The 23,068-nt window shown below is 40.0% G+C and overlaps 1 protein-coding gene across 1 annotated transcript in view; it reads right to left on the bottom strand.

The window, feature by feature from the left end:
* LOC141441420 (long-chain fatty acid transport protein 1-like) overlaps positions 1-13,574 on the bottom strand; it is a 31,263-nt gene extending 17,689 nt beyond the window's left edge. Inside the window, exons 1-2 of the mRNA XM_074106144.1 lie at positions 13,371-13,574; positions 3,031-3,288 (exon numbers count right to left, since the gene is read on the bottom strand). Coding sequence (XP_073962245.1) covers positions 3,031-3,245 — 215 coding nt within the window. The 5' untranslated portion in view covers positions 3,246-3,288; positions 13,371-13,574. The remainder of the gene's footprint in view (positions 1-3,030; positions 3,289-13,370) is intronic.
* Between the last annotated feature and the right edge of the window lie 9,494 nt (positions 13,575-23,068).

The following is a 23,068-nucleotide window of genomic DNA, read 5'->3' as shown; positions in this document are numbered from 1 at the left end:
TAATTCTTTCTTATACTCGTAAAGTCATATCAGAACAATACATGACACTGTGACTCTAGGTATACCATTATTATTTAATTGTTATTTATTTCGTAAAAGGTTATTTAGTAAAAGGACATGTCTTTCAACGCTGAAAGAAGTATAATTTGCGCCTGCTGATTTGCCTTCATTGTACAGCTCGCATAATATATAAGGGATCTTTATGCAAAATTTCAGGTTTCTAATTTCATTTTATTTATTTAGTTATCTATGTCTTCTTACTGTATGGTGGTACTGATGGAAACAAATAAATCTACCTTGATTTCTTACTAAACTTTTGGCTGAACGATGATAAGTCAGTCAGGCCGTCAGCCTGAAACTTTATGTTCACATAGGCAGATACTAGCTTTTACCCGAGACTCCTCAGCGAAAAATTCAATTATCGATATCTTTAAGGAGCCTTGCCATTTTCCGGGATAAAAACTATCCTAAGTAATTCCCAGATTTTCAAACTTTTTTTTTATCATTGGTGGCAAACGCGCATTCGGGTCACCTGATGGTAAGCGATCACCGCCACCCATGGACACCTACAGCATACTGATGGTAAGCGATCACCGCCACCCTACACCTACAGCATAATTAGGACTGCGGGTACGTTGCCGGCCTAAAGGAGAGGGGGATAGAGGAGGGGGAAAGTGGGGAGGGGAGTTGGGCTTCCAGATCTCCCACTCACCGTACGAAACACAGTAGCAAAACTACTATTTCACGCCGGCATTCTGTGGGAGTGTGGTTTAGTACCGAGTCGAGCCGGCCCGTTCGTACTGCAGCAAGTGGTTACAATGAGGCTCTACCACATGTAAAAAACTATCTTCACACCACTTTTTTATCGCATTTATAATATTAGTAACGATATAGCTGTATAAGCCAAAGTATTTCTCATATTTCATTCGTTCTTATTCACACAGTGCAATGAAAGGACATTGACTTCTTCGAGTCATTCATTAAGAAAACCGCATGTGTTAATAAGCTTTACAAGCCTGAACAATACAGTAAAACCCTAAACAATAGTACATTGTGTCTTAAGGGCGGTAAATAAGGAATTACGAACGAGAGTCTATTAGAAGCCCGAAGTCGAAGACTGAGAGAAAATGGATTTTACATTTGTTTTACAAAGAACATAAAACTAGCAAATTATGTAGTAAATAGGGTTATAGCAATTTCGCCTGATTTTTACAAAATTATTAAAGACTGTCGCGGTGATAAATTTTGGTGGATTAATGAAGAATATATTTTCAAATTACCTGACCTAATTATTAATGCAAAAAATTGCTTATTTGAATTAATGTTGATTTTACTTAGAGCGAAGCTTAGGTGACTGGGGTACAATCCCAAGTTCACTCGACATACTTAGGTACTTTTTTTTTTATGGTATAGGGGGAAAACGAGCAGGCGGATCGCCTGATGGTAAGCGATTACCGTCGCCCATGGACACCTGCAACACCAGAAGAGTCACAAGTGCGTTGCCGGCCTTTAAGGTAGGAGTACGCTCTTTTCAATAATGTTCGACTTCTAATAATGTTCGATCATCTCAATACTAATTTCAGCCTACAAAATCGTGTCGACCCTGGCCGCCGTAACGCTGTTAGGAAATAACACAAAAAATCATACCTACATACAGAATGACGTCATTTTTGCAGCTCATTTCACAATTACATTACCGCGTCAAAGCGGCTACGTCGGCTCTCGCCACTCGACACCAGGATATCATGAGTTCAAGAATGGCGGACTTTGTACTGTTGACAGCAACGCGTTATGAATGGCCGGTAGGCGACACTGCTCGCATTGTTCCTGTGACCTATGCAGCCCTGATAACGTATCATACGCCGTTTGCATGTTTGTTGGACTTTCAGGTGGACAAAAGGAGCTGCGTGAGAATGAAACCTATAAAGTCTGGTCTACTTTTGTAAACACAATTTTAGTGTCTCGTACCCAAAGGGTAAAAATGGGACCCTACTACTAAGACTCCGCTGTCCGTTCATCTGTCTGACCGTCTGTCACCAGGCTGTATCTCATGAACCGTGTTAGCTAGGCAGTTGAAATGTTCAGTGATTATGTATTTCTGTTGCCGCTTTAACAACAAATACAAAAATAAAATGAAATAAATATTTAAGGGGGGCTCCGATACAACAAACGTGTTTTTTACTAATGTCTAATGTTGTAGGTATGGATAATGGTACGGAACCCTTCGTGCGCGAGTCCGACTCCCACTTGCCGCATGTGCCCAGCAGTGGGATGTATACATATAGGTCGAGATGTGAAATAATTTAAATCCATAATCATCACCATCAGCCGAAAGCATCCACTTTTTAACTCTCGACGCAAAAAGAGGGGTGTTGTAAGTTTGACCGGCTATGTGTGTCTGTGTGTGGCACCGTAGCTCTTAAACGGGTGACCGATTTGATGCGGCTTTGTTTATTTCAAATCAGCTTTTCTAGCGATGGTTCTTATGAACAAAGGCCTTTAGAACGCCACAATGAACGACAACTCGCAACTTGCATACACCGGTTGCCCGCAACTCTCGCTACATCGTCGTCTACCTAGTGGAAGGCCTGCCAATGCTACGTCTTCCATTGGTGAAATAGGATCCTGGTCCTACATAACCAAGTTTTACTATAATAACTAACTTTTTCCCGCGGCTTCGCCTGCGCGGCATTCGTTTATCGCGCGCTGTTCCCTCGAGAACTGTGCATTTTTCCGGGATAAAAAGTAGCCTATGTCACTCTCTGACCCATAAACTATCTCTCTCTATGCCAAAAACACGTCGATCCGTCGCTCCGTTTCGACGTGAAAGACGGACAAACATACAAACACTAACTTTCGCATTTATGCTGACACTTCACTTGGCATATTCACCGAAATATTTTCGTGTACGAAAGAGATGCACTATTTCTTTTCTACCATGAGCGATGGAGATGTCAATAGCGCAACGCGAATACACAACGCCAAGTGAAGTGTCACCATTATTATAATATTAGTATGGATATAACTTACAATAAATCCCTGTAAGCAGTCTTGTGCCAGATGTAGATCCATTGGTACCGATCCCCAGTCATCAGGTACATGGCTACCAGGGCAACAGCAGCCACAAGGGTCCCAGAGCCAAGGGAGAGCCATCCCAGAAACGTGCTGGCTACGGCGATGCAAGCTAATATGGTTGCCTTGTTACGCTCAGCCTCTTCGAAGCGGACCTCTGTCTTTTCTGCCATCCTGGTACTCTTGGATTACGTGTGTTGCATATTTTAGAGGTTTCTGTAAATAAGATGGAGTAAGATGAATAATAAAGCCGTGGTGGCCTAGTGGTTTGACCTATCGCCTCTCAAGCAGAGGGTCGTGGGTTCGAACCTCGGCTCGCACCTCTGAGTTTTTCGAGATTCATGTGCGGAATTACATTTGAAATTTACCACGAGCTTTGCGGTGAACGAAAACATCGTGAGGAAACCTGCACAAACCTGCGAAGCGATTCAATGGTGCGTGCGAAGTTCCCAATCCGCACTGGGCCCGCGTGGGAACTATGGCCTAAGCCCTCTTGATCTGAGAGGAGGCCTGTGCCCAGCAGTGGGACGTATATAGGTTGGGATGATGATGAAGATTAATAATTGTTTCTTGACCGGTGAAAATACTAGATGGCGTAACATCGAGAGGTCCGTTTGATGTTACAAGGTTAGGTTAATCAGCCAAATATGTGGTCTACCACCCTACAGTTGATAATCGATTGCATTGTCATAAAACAATAATGCCAATAGACGTGTCTGTCTGATATGTCGCTACAAATGAAACGTCCGTCCGCTCGTTTAGACATTTAATTCGAGACTGAAGGGTAGCAATACAAATCGTATTATTAATACTAGGTGCATACATTACATCACTCTCTTCTTAATTTTAACTATCGTTAAATTAGTTAACCTACTACATAACCTTAAGAAAATACCAGTTAAGCAATTCTTTTGCTGCTTGCAAAGTTTTCGCCTATGTACTTAATTTTACAATAAAAAAAACAATAGGTACTGTATCTCGTCTCCTCTTACAGAAAACAATCCAATTGAAACTTACATCTAACTTAACGATTAAGATTTAAGTTAACATCTTTAAACTTCAACTGCGTAGGTATGTATCGATGTAAACTAGCTATGATAAAAATATTTTTAAATTACATTTGGTACCTACTTGTTATGGGCAAGAATAGGTTCCCCGCGGGTCGCTCGCGTCCCCATTTTTTTTTTTTAGTTAGGTATAACAATAAAAAGTAGGTAAATGTGCAATTGCATGTTTACAGAAAATACATCTTAATCACTAAAATTTTTTTTATAATATAGCAATAACAAAAAAATAAACAATTTTTTTTCTTTACTTTTAGGTTGGTACTTACATAAGGTTTGCTGCGAATACAGTTGTTGTTGATATTTGCATAATTACATGGTAATGTTTGAAAAATTATGGACGCCTGAAGTTGGAGCAGGCATATAGTTGGCCGGTAATGGTTATTTATATTTAGGAGGGTTTTTCGCCTACACTCTCTCACGTGACGAGGTAAAGGCCGTTCGAGTGGTGGTAATGGGGACATGAAAATATCGTCACTGGAATCGGAGTGTGGAGAGGTCGGCGCGCTTCGGCGCGCGGCGCCGGCGTGCCTCGCCAAGCCCGGGCTCGGCGCCTCGCGCGGGAGGAGGTGCTGCTGCTGCGCGGCCCGCGCCTAGGGTCACCTCGGCTGTGCCCTGTGGGGCACTGGGGCTACTTGGTGCAGCCTCTGGCACGTCCCGTGGTACCTGTAAAGCTGATGGCTCATCTGGGCAGATTAAAACTCCGGACCTTCGCCTTAACTGATCGATGTGTTTGTGCGATTGCCTACCTAACCTATCAGTTACGCTATAGTCAGTGGCTCCCTCTCTCTTTGTAATCTGACCCGGAAGCCACTTTGACTCCCCTTGATATTGACGAATCCATACTCTGTCCCCTGGTTGCAAAAAACGGCGCGAACCAGCGGCGTTAACCACCTGTTTATTTTGAGCCTGATGTACGTGTTGTTCGCAGTTAGGCCTCAAAGCATCTAATTTAGTGCGTGCTTGCCTACCTAACATCAGAGATGATGGACTTTCGCCGGTCGTACAGTGCGCTATGTTTCTATAATTTAACAAAAATTGTTAATAGCTAAGTTAATGTTTTGTTTTTGGCGTACTGCTTTTTTAATTACTTTTTAATAATACATACGCTATTCTCAGCAGCCCCGTTTGAGGCAGGATGGTAAGGCGCCGAAAACAAATGTTCTATACCGTTACTTATCAAAAATTTCGAAAAGTCGCTACTAGTAAATGGTGGGCCGTTATCGGACACCAGCTGCCTGGGCAAACCCCAACGGGCTATAACTTCACTGAGCTTTTCAATCGTGCTACTAGCCGCTGTACTAGCCACTGGGAACACTTCCAACCACTTGGTTCGAGCATCGACCATGACGAGATATGTCTTGCCGTAAAGTGGTCCGAGGAAATCGAGATGAACTCGTGACCAGGGGCGCGCCGGCCACGGCCACGGGTCGGCGCGTGGCGCGCGGGCGCGTCCGCCTCGGCCGCGCACACGGTGCAGGCGCGACACATGGCCTCCAGCGCCTCGTCTATGCCTGGCCACCACACGTAGCTCCTCGCGAACGCCTTTGTCTTGACGACCCCCATGTGGCTGTCGTGCAGCTCGCGCAGCACCCTCTCGCGGCAACCCTCCGGTACAACTACGCGGTACCCCCATATGACGCACCCTAACTCTTCGTATAGTTCCTGTCGTCTATTAAAATACGGTTGTAAATTCTTAATTTCTATCTGTGTAGGCCAACCTGTTCGTACATAACCTAAGACTCGACTTAAAAGTGGATCTCGTAACGTGTAGTTTTTTACGTCATGATAATCTAATAACAGTTCATTCTGCGCGAAATGCAAATAGCTTTGTTCGGGCGGTGACAACTCCCGCGCGTCTGCACTTTTAAGCGGCACCGGTAGTCGTGACAGCGCGTCCGCCCCGTTCGCATCCGTAGATTTGTATTCTATATCGTAAGTATATGCCGATAACTTAATTGCCCAGCGCTGCAACCTGCTTGCCACCATTGATGGGATCCCTTGTTTGGATCCAAAAATACTAACTAATGGTTTGTGGTCTGTTCTTAACGTGAAACGCCGGCCGTAAAGAAATTGATGTAATTTTTGCAAACTGAACACAATTGCTAGCGCTTCTTTATCAATTTGTGAATAATTACGTTCGGCATCGTTTAGCGAGCGCGAGACATAAGCGACCGGTCTCTCGAGCTCCCGCGCGCCCGCGCCGCGCCCCGCCGCTCCCCGCGCATCGCCCGGCTGAGTCAGCACGCCGCTGATTCCGTGCGAGCTAGCATCGGTAGTTAAAATAAGTGGTTTGTTTTGGTCGTAATGAACCAAGACTTCTGCGCTAACCAGAATTTTTTTGATACTTCTAAATGCTGCCTCGCGGTGCTTACCCCAATCCCAAGTAACACCTTTCCTCAATAACTCGTATAAGGGTGACAGGATAGTACTCAAGTTGGGTACAAAGCGAGCATAAAAATTAACTAGGCCTAGAAATGATCTCAATTCCGTCACATTTGTGGGCCGCGGAATTTTACAATGGCTTCCACTTTAGTTGGGTCAACCTTAATGCCGTCTTTTGAAATTACGTACCCCAAGTATTGTACTTCCTCAAAAGAAAAGAACATTTACTTTTTTTCAATTTCATACCATGGCTATGCAGTCTTTGTAAAACTCTCTCTAGGGTTGCCAAATGCGATTTTACATCCTTGGTCCTATAATAATGTCATCTAAAAATACCTCAACCTGTGGAATGTCTTGTAGTAAATTTGACATAATTCTTTGGAAAATTCCCGGACTCGAGGATAGGCCGTATACCAATCTATTATATTTAAACAATCCCTTATGAGTATTGATAACCGTGTACCTCTTAGACTCGTCTAACTCCACCTGATTATACGCTTGAGTCAAGTCTATCTTCGAGAACACCTTTGCCCCGTTGAGTCTAACCAATAGGTCGTCTATTTTGGGCAGGGGGTAGCGATCGATCAGTAAGGCTGGGTTCAAGGTTACTTTATAGTCTGCACATATGCGCAAGCTTCCATCAGCTTTACGTACCGGCACGAGTGGCGTGGCCCAGTCCGAGGTGTCCACGGGCTCGATGACCCCGCTGCGCAGCATCTCGTCCAGCTCGGCCTCCACGCGCTCGCGCAGCGCGTAGGGCAGCGGCCGCGCGCGGCAGAACACCGGCGTCGCGCCCGAGCGCACCCTGAGCGTCGCTCGCCCACCCGTGAACCGCCCCAGCCCACCACTGAACAGCTCTTTATACCTGTCGAGTAATGAACACAAATGGTCATTCGTTGACTCGTTATGAAACACTGGAATTTGTACCCCTAATTCTGATAGCCACTGCCTGCCCAACAGGGACGTTGTGCCTCCGTCTATGACGAATAATTCCAACGGTTTAGTCTTATTTTCATACTTGACCTCGGCCTAATGACTCCCAAAGGTTTTATCTTACTACCATCATAACATTTTAAAATTAAACTGAAAGGTTCAATGGGTCTATGTTTGAAATACTTGTTATACGTTTCCTTACTTATACAGACACCGCTGACCCGGTGTCAACCTCCATACTAATTACTTTATTATCTATACACAAAGACAAGCTTACCGGTCTATAACCGTTCAAGCACAGATGATACATGTCCTCCTCCACGTCGGAGGCGGACGTATAGCCGTCTTCCTCTGGAGTCTCGACGTCCTCCGCCTGGACGTGGTGCACCGCACGCCGGGGCCGGCGCGCGCCGCTGCCCGAGCGCCGGCCGCCGCTGCCCGCGCCACGGGCCCGCCGCCGCCGTCGCCGCCGCCGCTCGCCATTCGCCCGGGCACACCCGTTTCAAATGTCCCTTATTACCACATTTATTACACGTGAAGTTCTTATACGGACAATTTCCCGCACGATGTGTGCCACGACCACACCCCGCACACAGTTCATAATTATTTTGTACGTTTACCCTACCGCCGCCATGACTACCCGATTCTTTATTAGCATTTGCAAGACGTGGTTGTGAAGTCGAGAACGAATTCAATGTCGACGCTCCCGCTCCGACACCGCTGCTCCCGCTCACCCCCGGGCGCTCCACAATAGCCGCGTCCCGCTCTGCTCCTTCCAACGAAAATGCGAGAGTGACCGCCTTTTCATACGTCAAATTTTTCTCGGCAAAAAGACGTTGCTTAATTACTTCACTTTTTAAACCGCATGTAAACTGGTCGCGTAGGTTTTCCTGTAAGTTAGATCCGAATTCACAATGCCTAGACAGCTTTTTGAGTTCGGTAAGATATTGCGCAACCGTCTCGTCCTCTCCTTGCAGTCTTAGCCTTAGCCGGTACCTCTCCGCCATGAACGATGATTTGGCTCAACATGACTACGCATAATTTTTGTCACTTCGTCATACTCATGTCTGCTGGTTTCTTCGGCTTGTTAGATTGCTCAGGAGTTCGTATGCCTCCGGGCCCATCACTGCTATTAACGTTGGCAGGTGTACGTCCTCTTTAATCTCGTTGCCTTGAAGTACATATCTAGGCGTTCGACATACATACTCCAGTTCCGGAAGCCACCTCAAACTCGCCAATTCGTCCCACCGACATAATTAAAGCTCACAGGCACACTCACGCACAAATATATTATTTACTGATTTAAATTAATCCTCGATCGCCAATGATATGTCGCTACAAATGAAAACGTCCGTCCGCTCGTTTAGACATTTAATTCGAGACTGAAGGGTAGCAATACAAATCGTATTATTAATACTAGGTGCATACATTACACTGTCAACTTGAAAGTTCGACTTAGCGACATATTCATTATAGGGAAAATTGTTAAAAATTCTAGACCTATTTGCGGAGTCTTCCTTAGTTATTTTTCCAATGAGGGCTATCGCGTAATGAATTCGCCACTAGAGGCGCTAGTGTAGCTAGGTCTCCGAAATGTCAAATCTCATATTTGGGTGACACGCGGGTTTATTTATAATTAGAATAATTTGTGATATTTTGATATATCTGAAATTAATTATGGTAAATATGCGTTCCGGGGCAATTAATGTCTGTGTTTTGAGACAGTTTTGTCTTTCAGAAACCTTTTTCCACCCTTTTTTCCGAACAAAACGGGGACTTTGCAACACTATGCCATGCTCGATATTTTTATGGTACGGTTTTAAGGTGTATTAAATATGATTTTAATCTAAACTTTGTTTTCACGCCCGTAATAACAGACTTTGAAAGCCATACTTAAAAACCTCACGCAACAGTGCGCCATCTAGTGAGACAAAAAACGATAGCCCTCATTACAAATGTGACGCCAATATCAAAGGTGTCAAACGGACCTCACAATGCTAGCGCCTAGCGCCAACTAGTCTGTAAGGAAAACCTTAATTATGACCTGTTTTATGTTATGATCCAGAGGCCATAGTTTCTAAAGCATAGTTTCCCAGAAATGTGCGAGTTTCTATTGGTTCATAAAAAACACTGTTCTCACAACACATCCTCGCATATCTTTGATGGAAACGAGCGACGTGCTGACGTTCGCGATCGCATTACCGTCTTTTTCTATCATAGTCCCAAACGATGTAACAAAGAGAAGTATTGAAAACGATTGTGATACCAAAGGCCTCGTTTCGTTATCAGTTGGTGACCTTTAATGACATCTCTATATTTGACGCAGTTGCACGAGTAGATTGAATCATCATCATCATCCCAGCCTATATACGTCCCACTGCTGGCACAGGCCTCCTCTCAGAACAAGAGGGCTTGGGCCGTAGTTCCCACGCGGGCCCAGTGCGGATTGGGAACTTCACACGCACCATTGAATTGCTTCGCAGGTTTGTGCAGGTTTCCTCACGATGTTTTCCTTCACCGCAAAGCTCGTGGTAAATTTCAAATGTAATTCCGCACATGAATTTCGGAAAAACTCAGAGGTGCGAGCCGGAGTTTGAACCCACGACCCTCTGCTTGAGAGGCGATAGGTCCAAACCACTAGCCACCACGGCTTGGAATTGAATGAGATTGAATGACTCTAGAAAATTATTTAATTACGGCTTCGGGTGACCAGAGGGCTGGCTTTTTCTTAGCACAAAGCCATACGGCGTGGTAATGCTGCCAGCCTTCTGGGCACCTTACCACCTGGCAGTGATTTTGGGCAACTTTTTTATTTATAAGTTTAGTTTGTATGTAGTTTTAGTTACCTTTATTACCTTTATTTTGATTTGTACTGTGCTGTGTTTTAATAATAAATATACCCGGGTATGGTTCACAAGCGTTTTGCCCGCCCGTTCCACTTATTGATGCACACAAACGATGGCCCGTTTCTACTTATATGAGAGAGAGAGAGAGAGAGAGAAACATTTATTTACACATATTCGATACACATAAAAATACATTAGATGGAGAGAAAAAAATAATAATAACATCGAATAGTATAAAGTGGACCCCACTCAGCATACTGTTACGGCAAGCCGCAACGCTGTTTTTCAGTGGGACCCATTTAAAAACTAAAACATTAAAACATACAACACACTATGACGACACGAACGCCAGCGGAAGGAAGTTCGCAACCGGAAATAATGGCAACACTCGATCAGTTTAACCATCTTCGAAACAGTTAAACCTCAACAAGTCAAACCAGGATTGTAGCGTAATATTTACATTAATTTCAATAACAATGATATTGTGATGCATTACAATAACTCTCGATAAACTATAAAAACAGTCCAAAAATTAAAGAAACATTCCTGATTATAGACGGAATGAAGGATGAATACTTCACTTAAAAGAGAAACTACGTGTATCAGAAGTTGACGCAAATAGTTATTGTATGCATCAATATACACAACACACTGGTAAGGGCGGGTAAAACGGTCGTGAGCCATACCCACCTCTACATCTCCCGTCGAAATATATCCAGAACTCGCTTGCCATCGCGTAAAATATACATTTTGTAGATCCTAGTTCTTCATGTATCTATCAGATAGATAGATATATTCAGAGGTCCATCAACATCTTAGGATTAACACAGTGAAACAGGCAATTCAGTCATATTCAACAAAATACAAGAAGTGACTTGAATGCCACCCTAACCAGCTGGCAGGGTTACTCACGGGGCCTGATCAGATAAGACGCCTTAAGAGGCGCAGAATCCTAGACCTGGATCAACTAATACATGGTTTCTCAAAGTGGGGTACGCGAACCCTAGGGTTCGCTGTTCGACGGTAGGGAGTTCGCGACAAGGCTTACAAGGCAAGGCAAGGCAAGGCTTTAGGCTGGTGGCTGCGTTTGTATTTTCGTTGGCAAGACGATTCTAACCTATATTTGTTACCTTTTATTGAAATAAATAGTATACATTATATTATAATGATGATTGAAATAAAAATAAACAGTTTCTCCAACAGTCAATTTTATTACTTTCTTTGGGGGGGGGGGGGAGGTAGGGGTTCGCTGTCGTCTAGAAACTTTAACAGGGGTACGTGGAGCCATGTTTGAGAAACCCTGAACTAATATGAAGATTCAGCCACAGATATAGCGCTCTCGCTGGGGAGCCAACTCTTCACGCCATCGATCACGCAACTCATCTGCACATAGTCTCCCGACTGATCGCATGATAGTATAAAAAAAAAACTATCCTACTAACAACTACTTATTACAAGCTTTTATTTAGTTGCACCTGTCCCGTTGTCTGTCGGTCTGTCTGTAATCAAATCTTGCAAGTTAAATTTGACCAACTTCCAATAGTCCGATTGACTTGAAATTTGGAATGCATTTATGCCACTAGTGACTGGGAGAAATCATATTCATGTGACATACTGAATGTATTCTTATAGTTAACAGAAATCGAAAATAACTCGTAATGGGTAATATTAATCTCGATGCTTTGTTAAGCGTGATAAGTCCCGTGTGTTGGTAGTAGTTATTAGATCGGATATCTGTTATGTATTACTATCAGAATCTATTTCCGCCTTCTAAAAATATCCCTGCTTTTAATGCTTTACATAATTAACTGATAACATTGTAAGTATCGTAACTGATTAAATTACATCGTACCCCCTAAACCACTGAAACTAGAGACTTGAGGTAGACATTTAATTTAGCTTAAATTATTATCATAGAAGTAGTTTTTTCTAAATTATTTTTTGCAAATTGTAAGTAAATCGAAAATTTGTAAAATGCTTACAGGACAGTTTATTTTTTATGCTATGTTAAATACAAACGATGGCACCTTTTTAAGAGTCCGACTCGGGCTTGGCCGATTTTTAATTTGAATTTAAACGTTATACTAAACAATCTTCGCAGAACTCACTTAGAAGTCCTTTACTCTCCCATAATACGGTATCAAGGTTGTTTTCTTAATCCATCACTTCCTCTTTACAACCCAAATCCATATTTTTATAAAAGGCTAATTAAAATAGAACACACAAGTCACTCGTGGATTCGCACAAATTTCTTGTTTGATTATCCGTTTGAGTAGATATTGACAATGGACCACGTATTAGTCCGAAACATGTCAGGCATGTATACCACGACATACACTCGAGTGACCTGTGTATTTTTCTATATAATGATATTATTATGTAAAATTAGTTTTTTTTATGTCTTTTTGTGTTTTTCTTGTATAATTTACAGCGCATTTGTTTTTTATTGTAATATTTCACTGACAAATAAATAAAAATAATTTGCGAAAAGTACCTATGCGAGTTCTGAATGTATTTCAAACACCCTTGTTTACCACAAGCGGAATTTCATGATCACTTTCAAAACTGAGCCAATTTGACTAATTACATATTTTAATTATCAGGACAACAATTTTATAAGAGACTAGCCGTTACCCGCGACTCCGTCCGCGATGAATTCGTTTATCACTATCCCGCGGGAACTATGCAATTTTCCGAGATAAAAACTATCTTATGTCCTTCTCCGGGACTCACACTATCTGTATACCTAATTTCATCTAAATCGGTTCAGTGGTTTAGACGTGAGGTAGCAAACAAACAAACGGACTCACAAACTTTCGCATTTATAATATTAGTGGAATTATACGAGTATATAAATTTTTAGTTACTTACAGAAAAGTCAAAAATTTGGGTGCAAAAAATCTCCAATCCAAAAAATCGAGTAAGACGCAAGAAATCTTTACAAAAATATTTACTGAGGTGACAGATTGACCTTCATTCCCGATTCCTTGCTTTATTTGTACCATTTGAAAAAAAAAATTTGTAAAAATGATACTAACAAAATTGTAGAATTTTATACTCACGTACCTACCTTAATTTTTTAAATATCAGCAACACTATCTATGATTCTTCAGTAACACTTTAATGCAGCTAAGTTGACAAACAATAAAATTTTGTGAAAAGAAACTCACTTCAATTCAATTTTCGAATGTTATAAACCACTGTTGTTGTTATAGTTCATTAACCGGTATCTGAGATAACATGCGCGTGCGCCGCGTCAGCGTCACTTGTGTACTGCCAGTTAGTCGACTAGCTGTGGATCGAGAGGACATTTAAGGCTACGCCCAGCCTTAAATTTCTTTTTAACTTGTTTTGTTTTTTGATATTTATGATTCTTGAAGTCACTAGGTATCGTTAATGAAAAAAAAAAACATAATTTAGAATTAAGTATATCAATTCTGTACAATTTGAAAAAATCTTTTCATTAAGGAAAATAAGGTAAGCGACTTAGGTAAGCGACTAATTTAAAAAAGTGTTACCCTTTTATTTGTTTATACATAATATATTTTCGAAATAATATATTATTCGTTTGCGAACCTGCGAAGCAATTCAATGGTGCGTGTGAAGTTCCCAATCCGCACTGGGCCCGCGTGGGAACTATGGCCCAAGCCCTCTCATTCTGTGGGGAGGCCTGTGCCCTGCAGTGGGACGTATATAGGCTGGGATGATGATGATGATATTATTCGTTTGTAATTCGGAGTTTGTAATAGTGACTTCTCACGTCACGCACGACGCATTATTTGCTAGAAGTGGGAAAAATGTTTCTGATCTCATGTGATATTTGATGTTCCTTTATTAAGTTAAGTTATTGTAGGATTAATTAATTAATATACGTACAGAAATTAGATATTGTACAATATAATATTTTAAAATAGTAAATAGATAATAACAATTATAACAACAAATGCTATACCCTTCCAGGGTTCATGTTAACTTTAAGAGCTTATGTTACATGTATGTATGCAATAAATTAATAAATAAAAAATAAATAAATATAATTATATGCCACATAGTGACACAAAAAATAGTATAAGTAACAACGTGTAATTTACCTATGTTGGACATAATTATAAATTAATACCCGCGGCTTCACCCCCGAACTAGTTTTTTTTTTTTTTTTTTAGCAGAAACCTTGTCTTGACCTTAAAGAACACAACAAAATAATTATCCAATTCGGCGCCACCGTCCAGAAGTTCTGCGCGTACATACATTTGGAAAAATCATTTTTATGTATATATATTATGTAGATAGAAGATAGAAGAAGATTTGAATTTGAATAATTTAAGTGTGATTACTGTGAACATGCCAGCTAATAATGTGCGAGGATGTCGAAAATACAAACTGAGTCATGGATGCACAGAAAAACCAGAAAAAGAGACCAGCACTGGGAATCGAACCCAGGTCCTCAGCATTCCGTGCTGCGTGCTATAACCCTTACACCACCGCTGGACAGTCTAGACACAAATTTCTCCTATGCACACATATCTCAGGTTGTTTTTTTTTCTTTTAATAAAAAAAATTGTGTCTAGACTCCTAACCAGCGGTGGTGTAGGGGTTATAGCACGCAGCACGGAATGCTGAGGATCTGGGCTCGATTCCCAGTGCTGGTCACTTTTTCTGGTTTTACCGTGCATCCATGTCTCAGTTTGTGTTTTCGATATGGTTTTACGGGATGACCATAAAAGTAATAAATTGGAGTTGAGATAAAAAATACAAAAAGACTCCAAAAAACCAATCATAGTGCGAGGATGAGTTGCGAAGAATGTATTTTTCATTAACCAATAAGAACGCTTCATTTACCTCGTCTCGCTCCACTGAGTGGAGTCCACTCAGCCGTTTCCACCAGAGATGTGCTGTGCGAGGCGAGGTAAATAAAGCGTTTCTATTAATGGTTAGTGAATAACCTAACCAACAAAAAAGTTGGAAAACACCTGACTTTGTCACTTCAAAGTTCAATATCTCAAAAACAGCTAAACCGATTTTGATGAAACGTGTCTAAGAACCATTGCTAGAAAACCTGATTTCAAATAAAAAAACCTCATTCAAATCGGTACATCCATAAAAGAGCTACGGTGCCACAGACAGACAGACAGACAGGCAAACATACAGATACACATAGCGGTCAAACTTATAACACCCCTCTTTTTGCGTCGGGGGTTAAAACACATTCCTCGCAACACATCCTCGCTCATTATTGGTAGAAACGCTGCTTCAGTTTACCCACTTACATCGAGAAAAAAAAACATCAATTAAGGGGCTACCCGAGGTTTTCATCGATTTTTGACAAGTTTTGAATCGTATCTGCTACTTTTGCACTACAGATAGAATTATAAGTCAAACGGCTATCGGTTCTCCAATCTTTTATCTCCATTTTTGTTTACCGGATTTTGAAAAAAATGAATACTTAATTTTGTATGATTTTTTTAAACATTGTCTAAAAAAACACTTATGTCGTATCTCTATTGACGTGAAAGATCTATCATATACGAAATCTACATATTTGGGCTCGTCTTTGATGTCTCTAAAAACTGGTCGAGGGTTTTCATTTGAAACTTATTAACAAAAAATTTATGGCCAGAAAACCAGTTTTTTGGCCTAAAATTGTTCAACTTTGATGCCTAATATCTCGAAAACAATGAACTTTGAAGTAAATATGGGATACTATATTGCTTAAAGCCGTTGTTGTTAATATAATAAGCTACAATAAGCATTAGAAAACTAAGGGATTCAGATCGAAGGTCATTGGGGCACGGGATACCCTTAACGGCGTCGCCTTAAAAAAGCAACCGGTCGGCCTACTGGATACGCTGTTTAACGTTTAACTATAGTTAAGTGTTGTGCTGCGCAGGAGTCGGAATACACAAGCGTGTGTGTGAAAAGTTATGTATGTACAGACTGGTGTAATAATGACAGGAATGCATAGTCGACCTAGTGATTTACAATTATTTGTTTAGCTTCACTCTCGTGTACACCATGCTTTATATAGGTACGCAAACTCAAATAGTAACCAAACGTTAGTTTTAGGGCTATGAAACAACATTTTAAGAAATTTTAAGCTTAGCATTCCTGATGCTGATAATTAATTAAAGAAAGAAAATTAAAGAAAGAAAGAAAGAAGACATTTATTCACTAACACAGAAGACACACATATACAGCAAAATTAATACAAATACGCTTGTCCGGTGTGGTCACCATTCTACTCAGTGCATTCCTTTCGAATTGAAAGTGTACAGCGAAGGTTTCTCAGAATTTTATGCTTCCGGTACAAGTTGGGTAAGGCCCTTTCAGGTTACAGCGCCAGACTTGATAGATTTAGAATGACATCACTTGAAATACGTCGTAGACAATATAGCATCGTATATTTGTACAAAATCCTTCATAGCCATATTGATGCGCCATCCCTCTTATCACTTCTAAATATCAACATTAAATATAGAATACGAAAACCTAAAACCTTTTCACTCGAAGTCTTTAAAAATAATACATCCTTTTATAATCCAATAGTTAGAATGTGTAGGGAGTACAACGACTTAGCCGGTGCTCATGAAGACCTAGACATATTTGGTTCAAGACTTAATGTTTTTGTCAGCAAATTAAGGATTGTCCTCAGTTCAGTTGTGTGAGGATTCTAAGTAAAATATAATAAATTATGTTTGTTAACTAAATGCATGTATAGTTTCTCTTGTATTTATATAAATATTGATACTTTTCTTTTCTTTAAGTCTTAATTGTATCACTCTTTTCATGATGTGTACACATAGTTTGAATTGTAAATGATCTCTTGCCTTAATTATTTTCATTACTGTACCGCATGTTTACAATTTGTTTTGTGTGCCAAAGTTAATAAATAAATAAATAAATAAATAAATAATATAAAAAATGAAAAAATTACAGAAAAACACATGAAAAAAGTAAATACAATATACACAATGTTGTGTGTCCCCGCGAAAGTGAAACGGTCGCTGACTCAGCATTATGCTGAAGCGTTAAACGCCTGCAGCGCTGATTTTCTGCCAGAACCGTCTGTGACTCACGGAACGATAACGACAAATATAATAAATAAACCACTTAGGATACACAAATAAACTTAAGAAAAAAAAAAACTATAACAAACCAAGAAATAAATAATTAAAAGAAAGAAGAAAAAATGGATTGTTTAAAAACAACAGGCTGGCATATCAATGTGGTTGGCATGTCAAAGCGCTGTACTAAAACTAAATCGCAAACGTTCCGCTAGAGGCGCTGTTCGTGTTTCCATACAAAATGAGATTATAACGCGAACGCGATCGAGACGTATTTTGTAACCGAAAACTTACACTAAGGGCACTGGATAGGTAAAGGGTTTTTGGAGCGTCAATAAGTAATCCTTCAGCTTGCGCTTAAAGTTATACCCACTACAATCTGCAATCTGCAATTTCCATACAATCTGCATACAATTTGCGTACCTACAAGATCCCACGGCAGCCAAACTATAGTATAAAGACTGAACGTTTTTTTATATAAATAAAGTTCTAATGTAGGTTTTTTGTGCTATGTTTAACCTAAGTTGTCTTTTTCTTTGTTATTGTTAATTCCTCTCTTGTGCACTTTTGTCTTATTGAATAAAGATTTACTTACCCTGAGATCCTCAATTATGTGACAATTAAGCACTTTGGAAAAAATCACGTACAAAACGTCATAACGTGTTATGAAAGTCACTATGCGTGGATATAATCGCCGCATGCCATACAAGTCGCTATTGCTTCGTTAAGGTGCAATTCCACCACTGTGCTATGGCTTCGTTAAGGTGCAATTCCACCAGTGTGCGGTACAGTGCGGCACTATGCTGCACATTAGGGCTCGTTTGATGGATTCACGCGTGTTAACATGAATAACCTAACCAACAAAAAGTTGGAAAACCCGACGTAGGATAGCTTGAAAAGATCCCTTTTAGGGATAAGTTCGCCTTTGTACTCTTTTGTTTTGTTGTTTTCTTTTTGTATTATTTTTGTGTTTTATGTACGATAAAGTGTTACATACATACATACTTTGTCACTTCAAAGTTCATAACTCAAAAACGACTGAAGCGATTTTGATAAAACATGTCTAAGAACCATCGCTAGAAAACCTGCTTTCAATTAAAAAAAAACCGCATTCAAATCGGTCCACCCATTTAAGAGCTACGGTGCCACAAACAGACAGACACACAGACATACAGACACACATAGCTCTTTTTGCGTCGGGGGTTAACAAAATGTGCGCGCACTTTATGGCACTGTTCGCGCACTTATTCCACCGATGGACTCGTCATAGATGAGTGTGTGTAAGTATACTGGTATTTGACGACCGGATGGCTAAGTGGTTAGGGAACCTGACTACGAAGCTTGAGGTCCTGGGTTCGAATCCCGGCCGGGGCAGATATTTGTGTGAATAACACGAATGTTTGTTCTCGGGTCTTGGATGTTTAATATGTATATAAGTATGTATTTATCTATATAAGTATGTTTATCCGTTGCCTAGTATCCATAGTACAAGCTTTGCTTAGTTTGGGACTAGGTCAATTGGTGTCAAGTGTCCCATGATATTTATTTATTATTTTATTTATTCGTTGCGGGGCACACGCACACTGTTCACGTAGGTACTCATTTCTGCTTCTACTGCCGAAGCGAAAACATCTATTTGTTCGCGTAATTAGAATAAGGTACACAGAATTTATAAGTGGACGTAAAAAGCTATAGAAACTCGTCCATTACCTACTATGGAATACTAAAAATAGTCTTTCCTTCATTACGTCTTTTCAAAAAGGATAATAATCCAACAATGAGGTTTTGCTATTCGTTTCTTTTTAAGAGACTGCATACCGGGTGTGGCCTTTAATACGAGCAAAAAATTAAAACGTAGATCGTCCTCGTCAAACCGAACAACATTAGTTTGCTTTGCGATTGAGCCAGCGTCATGTCGATTTCTCTCAATAAGAAAAAAAAGGGAAATGAAAGAGGCAGTTGCTATTCCTTGAAAGAGGGAATCACAAAGCAAAAATATACAGTAAAAAACTACTAACTAATGAATTGATACTATTATAGAAGTAGCGCAAAAAGGATACACACACTGTCTCCAGTCCCACAAATAGGCGGCAAATTCCGGCAGAGAATAAGTCGATGGCGGAGTTCAGTAACGCGCTAATTAGAACAGTGTAAAGTAATTAATATAAAAATACTTGAATAATTAGATTTACCCTTTGTACAATCCAGAAAGAAGAGGTCCACTATAGGGTTCATGAAATAAAACTCCACACAGTTTACATTCGTTGCAAAGTAAATACAACAAAAAAAACTTCTTCCTTTTATAGGATCTGAGGCAACCAAACGATAGCGCCATCTAATTCGATCCCAGTGACATCTATCGGATTTAAATAACTGAATATTCCGTGAACACCCTTTTCATACAAATTAAATGCCTACTGCTATCAATTTACGCCATCCTAGAATACAACTGACATCGCCTGTCACCCTACAAACAACAAGTATTTTGCTTTATATTGCATAAACTTTTACAGCCTTATTAATAAACGTGGAGTAGAGTAGGTTTAACTTTAATTCGAGTTGAACTTGAGATTAGTAAAAGTCAGTATTAATTAACAAGAAGTAAGGAAAGAGTAAGCTAATCCAGGCTTAGTCTCGGACTAAAACTTAATCCTTGGTGATGCCTAGTTTAACGATGGAGTAATATTGGAGTAACCTAACTTTTCTGTTTCGATTGATGGTTGTAGTTTGCCTGTGGATTTATTTGAAATTTATTGTAGTAAATTTATTTACCTAACTACTATTTTTGCATGCATATAGCATAGTATAGCATGGATTATTATGCCGATGATTTTGCATGTCGTGCAAGAGCTTGAAGAACTCGAGGAATTAGAACAGGAGGTGGTTAGGCATGTAAAATTATACAAAGTCCGCAAAAATCCTTTCGAGCTTTCAGGACACGAATTTAAAACTAAATACCGATTTAGTCGTGATACTGCCAATTTCATAGTTGATATGGTGAAAAATAAGTTAGCAGGTGATGCGAGAGGTGGTCACATACCGCCTCATATCAAAGTCTTAACTGCCATAAGAGTCTGGGGCCGTGTTATCTTCGTTTTTACTAAATTATTTTTAACGTGTATTTACTTAACATGCGATCTTTATTCAACAGTTTCAGTTTCATTCAGTATTATTCCCGTAATAACAAACAATGATGTTGAAGTGACTGTAGGGCTACTACTAAACTCGAAAATCGAAGTTCGTATCATACCGTCCCTCTCGCTCTTGTATTAAATAGTATAAGTGTCAGAGGGACCGCACGACACGAACTTCAAGTTTCGATTTTCGTAGTAGCCCTGCTGTTTTCAAAAGGCTGACAATCTATGCTGACAATGCAAATATACATGTTCTGGTGGCCAGCGTCGGAACTAATTACCGCTACACTTACACTATTGTGACTATAACAAGAGTGAGCGAGATACATTACAAAACAGCGCCATGCTGGGCCGCATGTTTTAATTGGTTACTTTCTACTTCGGATGTGGGTTCATACCACAGATTAAAGACATTTCTTGTTTTTTTTCTATGTTTCATTCCTCCTTCATTCAATGACTCATTCTTTTATTTTTTTCTCACGCTGGGTTGCCATTGTTTACGTCATAGTCTAGGCTTAAGAAATGTTTAACTAATACCTCGCTAGTCCATGTTTATTAATACAAATTTTAAAACTGACTTAATACTTATTTAGTCAAGGAGTAACTAGTCCAAGTGTTAGTTCGGATTAAATTCGAATTAGATGTTTTTTATTAATAAGGCTGTTACAGCCTTATTAATAACGTGGAGTAGAGTAGGTTTAACTTTATTCGAGGTTGAACTTGAGATTAGTAAAAGTCAGTATTAATAAACAAGAAGTAAGGAAAGAGTAAGCTAATCCAGGCTTAGTCTTGGACTAAAACTTAATCCTTGGTGATGCCTAGTTTAACGATGGAGTAATATTGGAGTAACCTAACTTTTCTGTTTCGATTGATGGTTGTGGTTTGCCTGTGGATTTATTTGAAATTCATTGTAGTAAATTTATTTACCTAACCACTATTTTTGCATGCAAATAGCATAGTATAGCATGGATTATTATGCCGAAGATTTGCATGACGTGCAAGAGCTTGAAGAACTCGAGGAATTAGAACAGGAGGTGGTTAGGCATGTAAAATTATACAAAGTCCGCAAAAATCCTTTCGAGCTTTCAGAACACGAATTTAAAACTAAATACCGATTTAGTCGTGATACTGCCAATTTCATAGTTGATATGGTGAAAAATGAGTTAGCAGGTGATGCGAGAGGTGGTCACATACCGCCTCATATCAAAGTCTTAACTGCCATAAGAGTCTGGGGCCGTAATATCTTCGTTTTTACTAAATTATTTTTAATGTGTATTTAATTAATATGCGATCTTTATTCAACAGTTTCAGTTTCATTCAGTATTAATCCCGTAATAACAAACAATGATGTTGAAGTGACTGTAGGGCTACTACGAAACTCGAAAATCGAAGTTCGTATCATACCGTCCCTCTCGCTCTCGTATTACATTGTATAAGTGTCAGAGGGACCGCACGACACGAACTTCGAGTTTCGAGTTTCGTAGTAGCCCTGCTGTTTTCAAAAGGCTGACAATGCAAATATACATGTTCTGGTGGCCAGCGTCAGAACTAATTACCACTACACTTACACCATTGTGACTATAACAAGAGTGAGCGAGATACACTACAAAACAGCGCCATGCTCGGCCGCATGTTATATTTGGTTCTTTCTACTTCTAATGGGGGTTCATACCACAGATTAAAGACTTTTCTTGTTTTTTTTTCTGTGGTTCATTCCTCGTTCATTCAATGACTCATTCTTTTATTTTTTTCTCACGCTGGGTTGCCATTGTTTACGTCATAGTCTAGGTTTAAGAAATGTTTAACTAATACCTCGCTAGTCCATGTTTATTAATACAAATGTTAAAACTGACTTAATACTTATTTAGTCAAGGAGTAACTAGTCCAAGTGTAAGTTCGGATTAATTCGAATTAGATGTTTTTTAAGATAAGGCTGTTAAAGTGTAATAAAAAGTTTAGAAAAACCTTTATTAACCGGTCAGACACATGTATAATTTGCTGCTGTCAGGTGTCATTGGCAGTAATGGTTGCTAACCTAAAGCGACCGGTTGCCATTAAGCAAAAAGTTGAAGTTGAAAGTGTAATAAAAATTAAAAAACTAATTATTTTTAAAGTATTAAATATAATGACCTGGATAACTCACGTCTTAAATCGAGTTTAGCTCGACATGTTTAATTTGTTTTGTTTGTTTGTTTTGTTGTAGTTTCATGTTCAAATTTTTTAAAAGTAGCTGAACAAACGTTGTTCAGTTTGACGAGTATGATCTATGTTTTAATTATTTGCTCATATTACAGGCCACACCAGTTATACACAAACTGCGCGGCGCAAAAGAAATAAAGTCTTGCTCGTCCATCTTAAACGACTTAAGTTTTGAGATGCAGGTGGTAGGACCTTGTGCAAGGTCCGCCCGGATTGCTACCACCATCTTGCTCGCTAATCCTGCCGTGAAGCAGCAGTGCTTGCACTGTTGTGTTTCGGCGTGGAGAGTAAGACAGCCGGTGAAATTACTGGCACTTGATGGTATCCCATCTTAGGCCTCTAGGTTGGCAACGCATCTGAAATACCCCTGGTGT

This window comes from Choristoneura fumiferana, chromosome 24, assembly GCF_025370935.1.
Source record: "Choristoneura fumiferana chromosome 24, NRCan_CFum_1, whole genome shotgun sequence".
Classification (NCBI taxonomy): domain Eukaryota; kingdom Metazoa; phylum Arthropoda; class Insecta; order Lepidoptera; family Tortricidae; genus Choristoneura; species Choristoneura fumiferana.
This window is presented reverse-complemented; position numbering and strand designations above follow the sequence as displayed.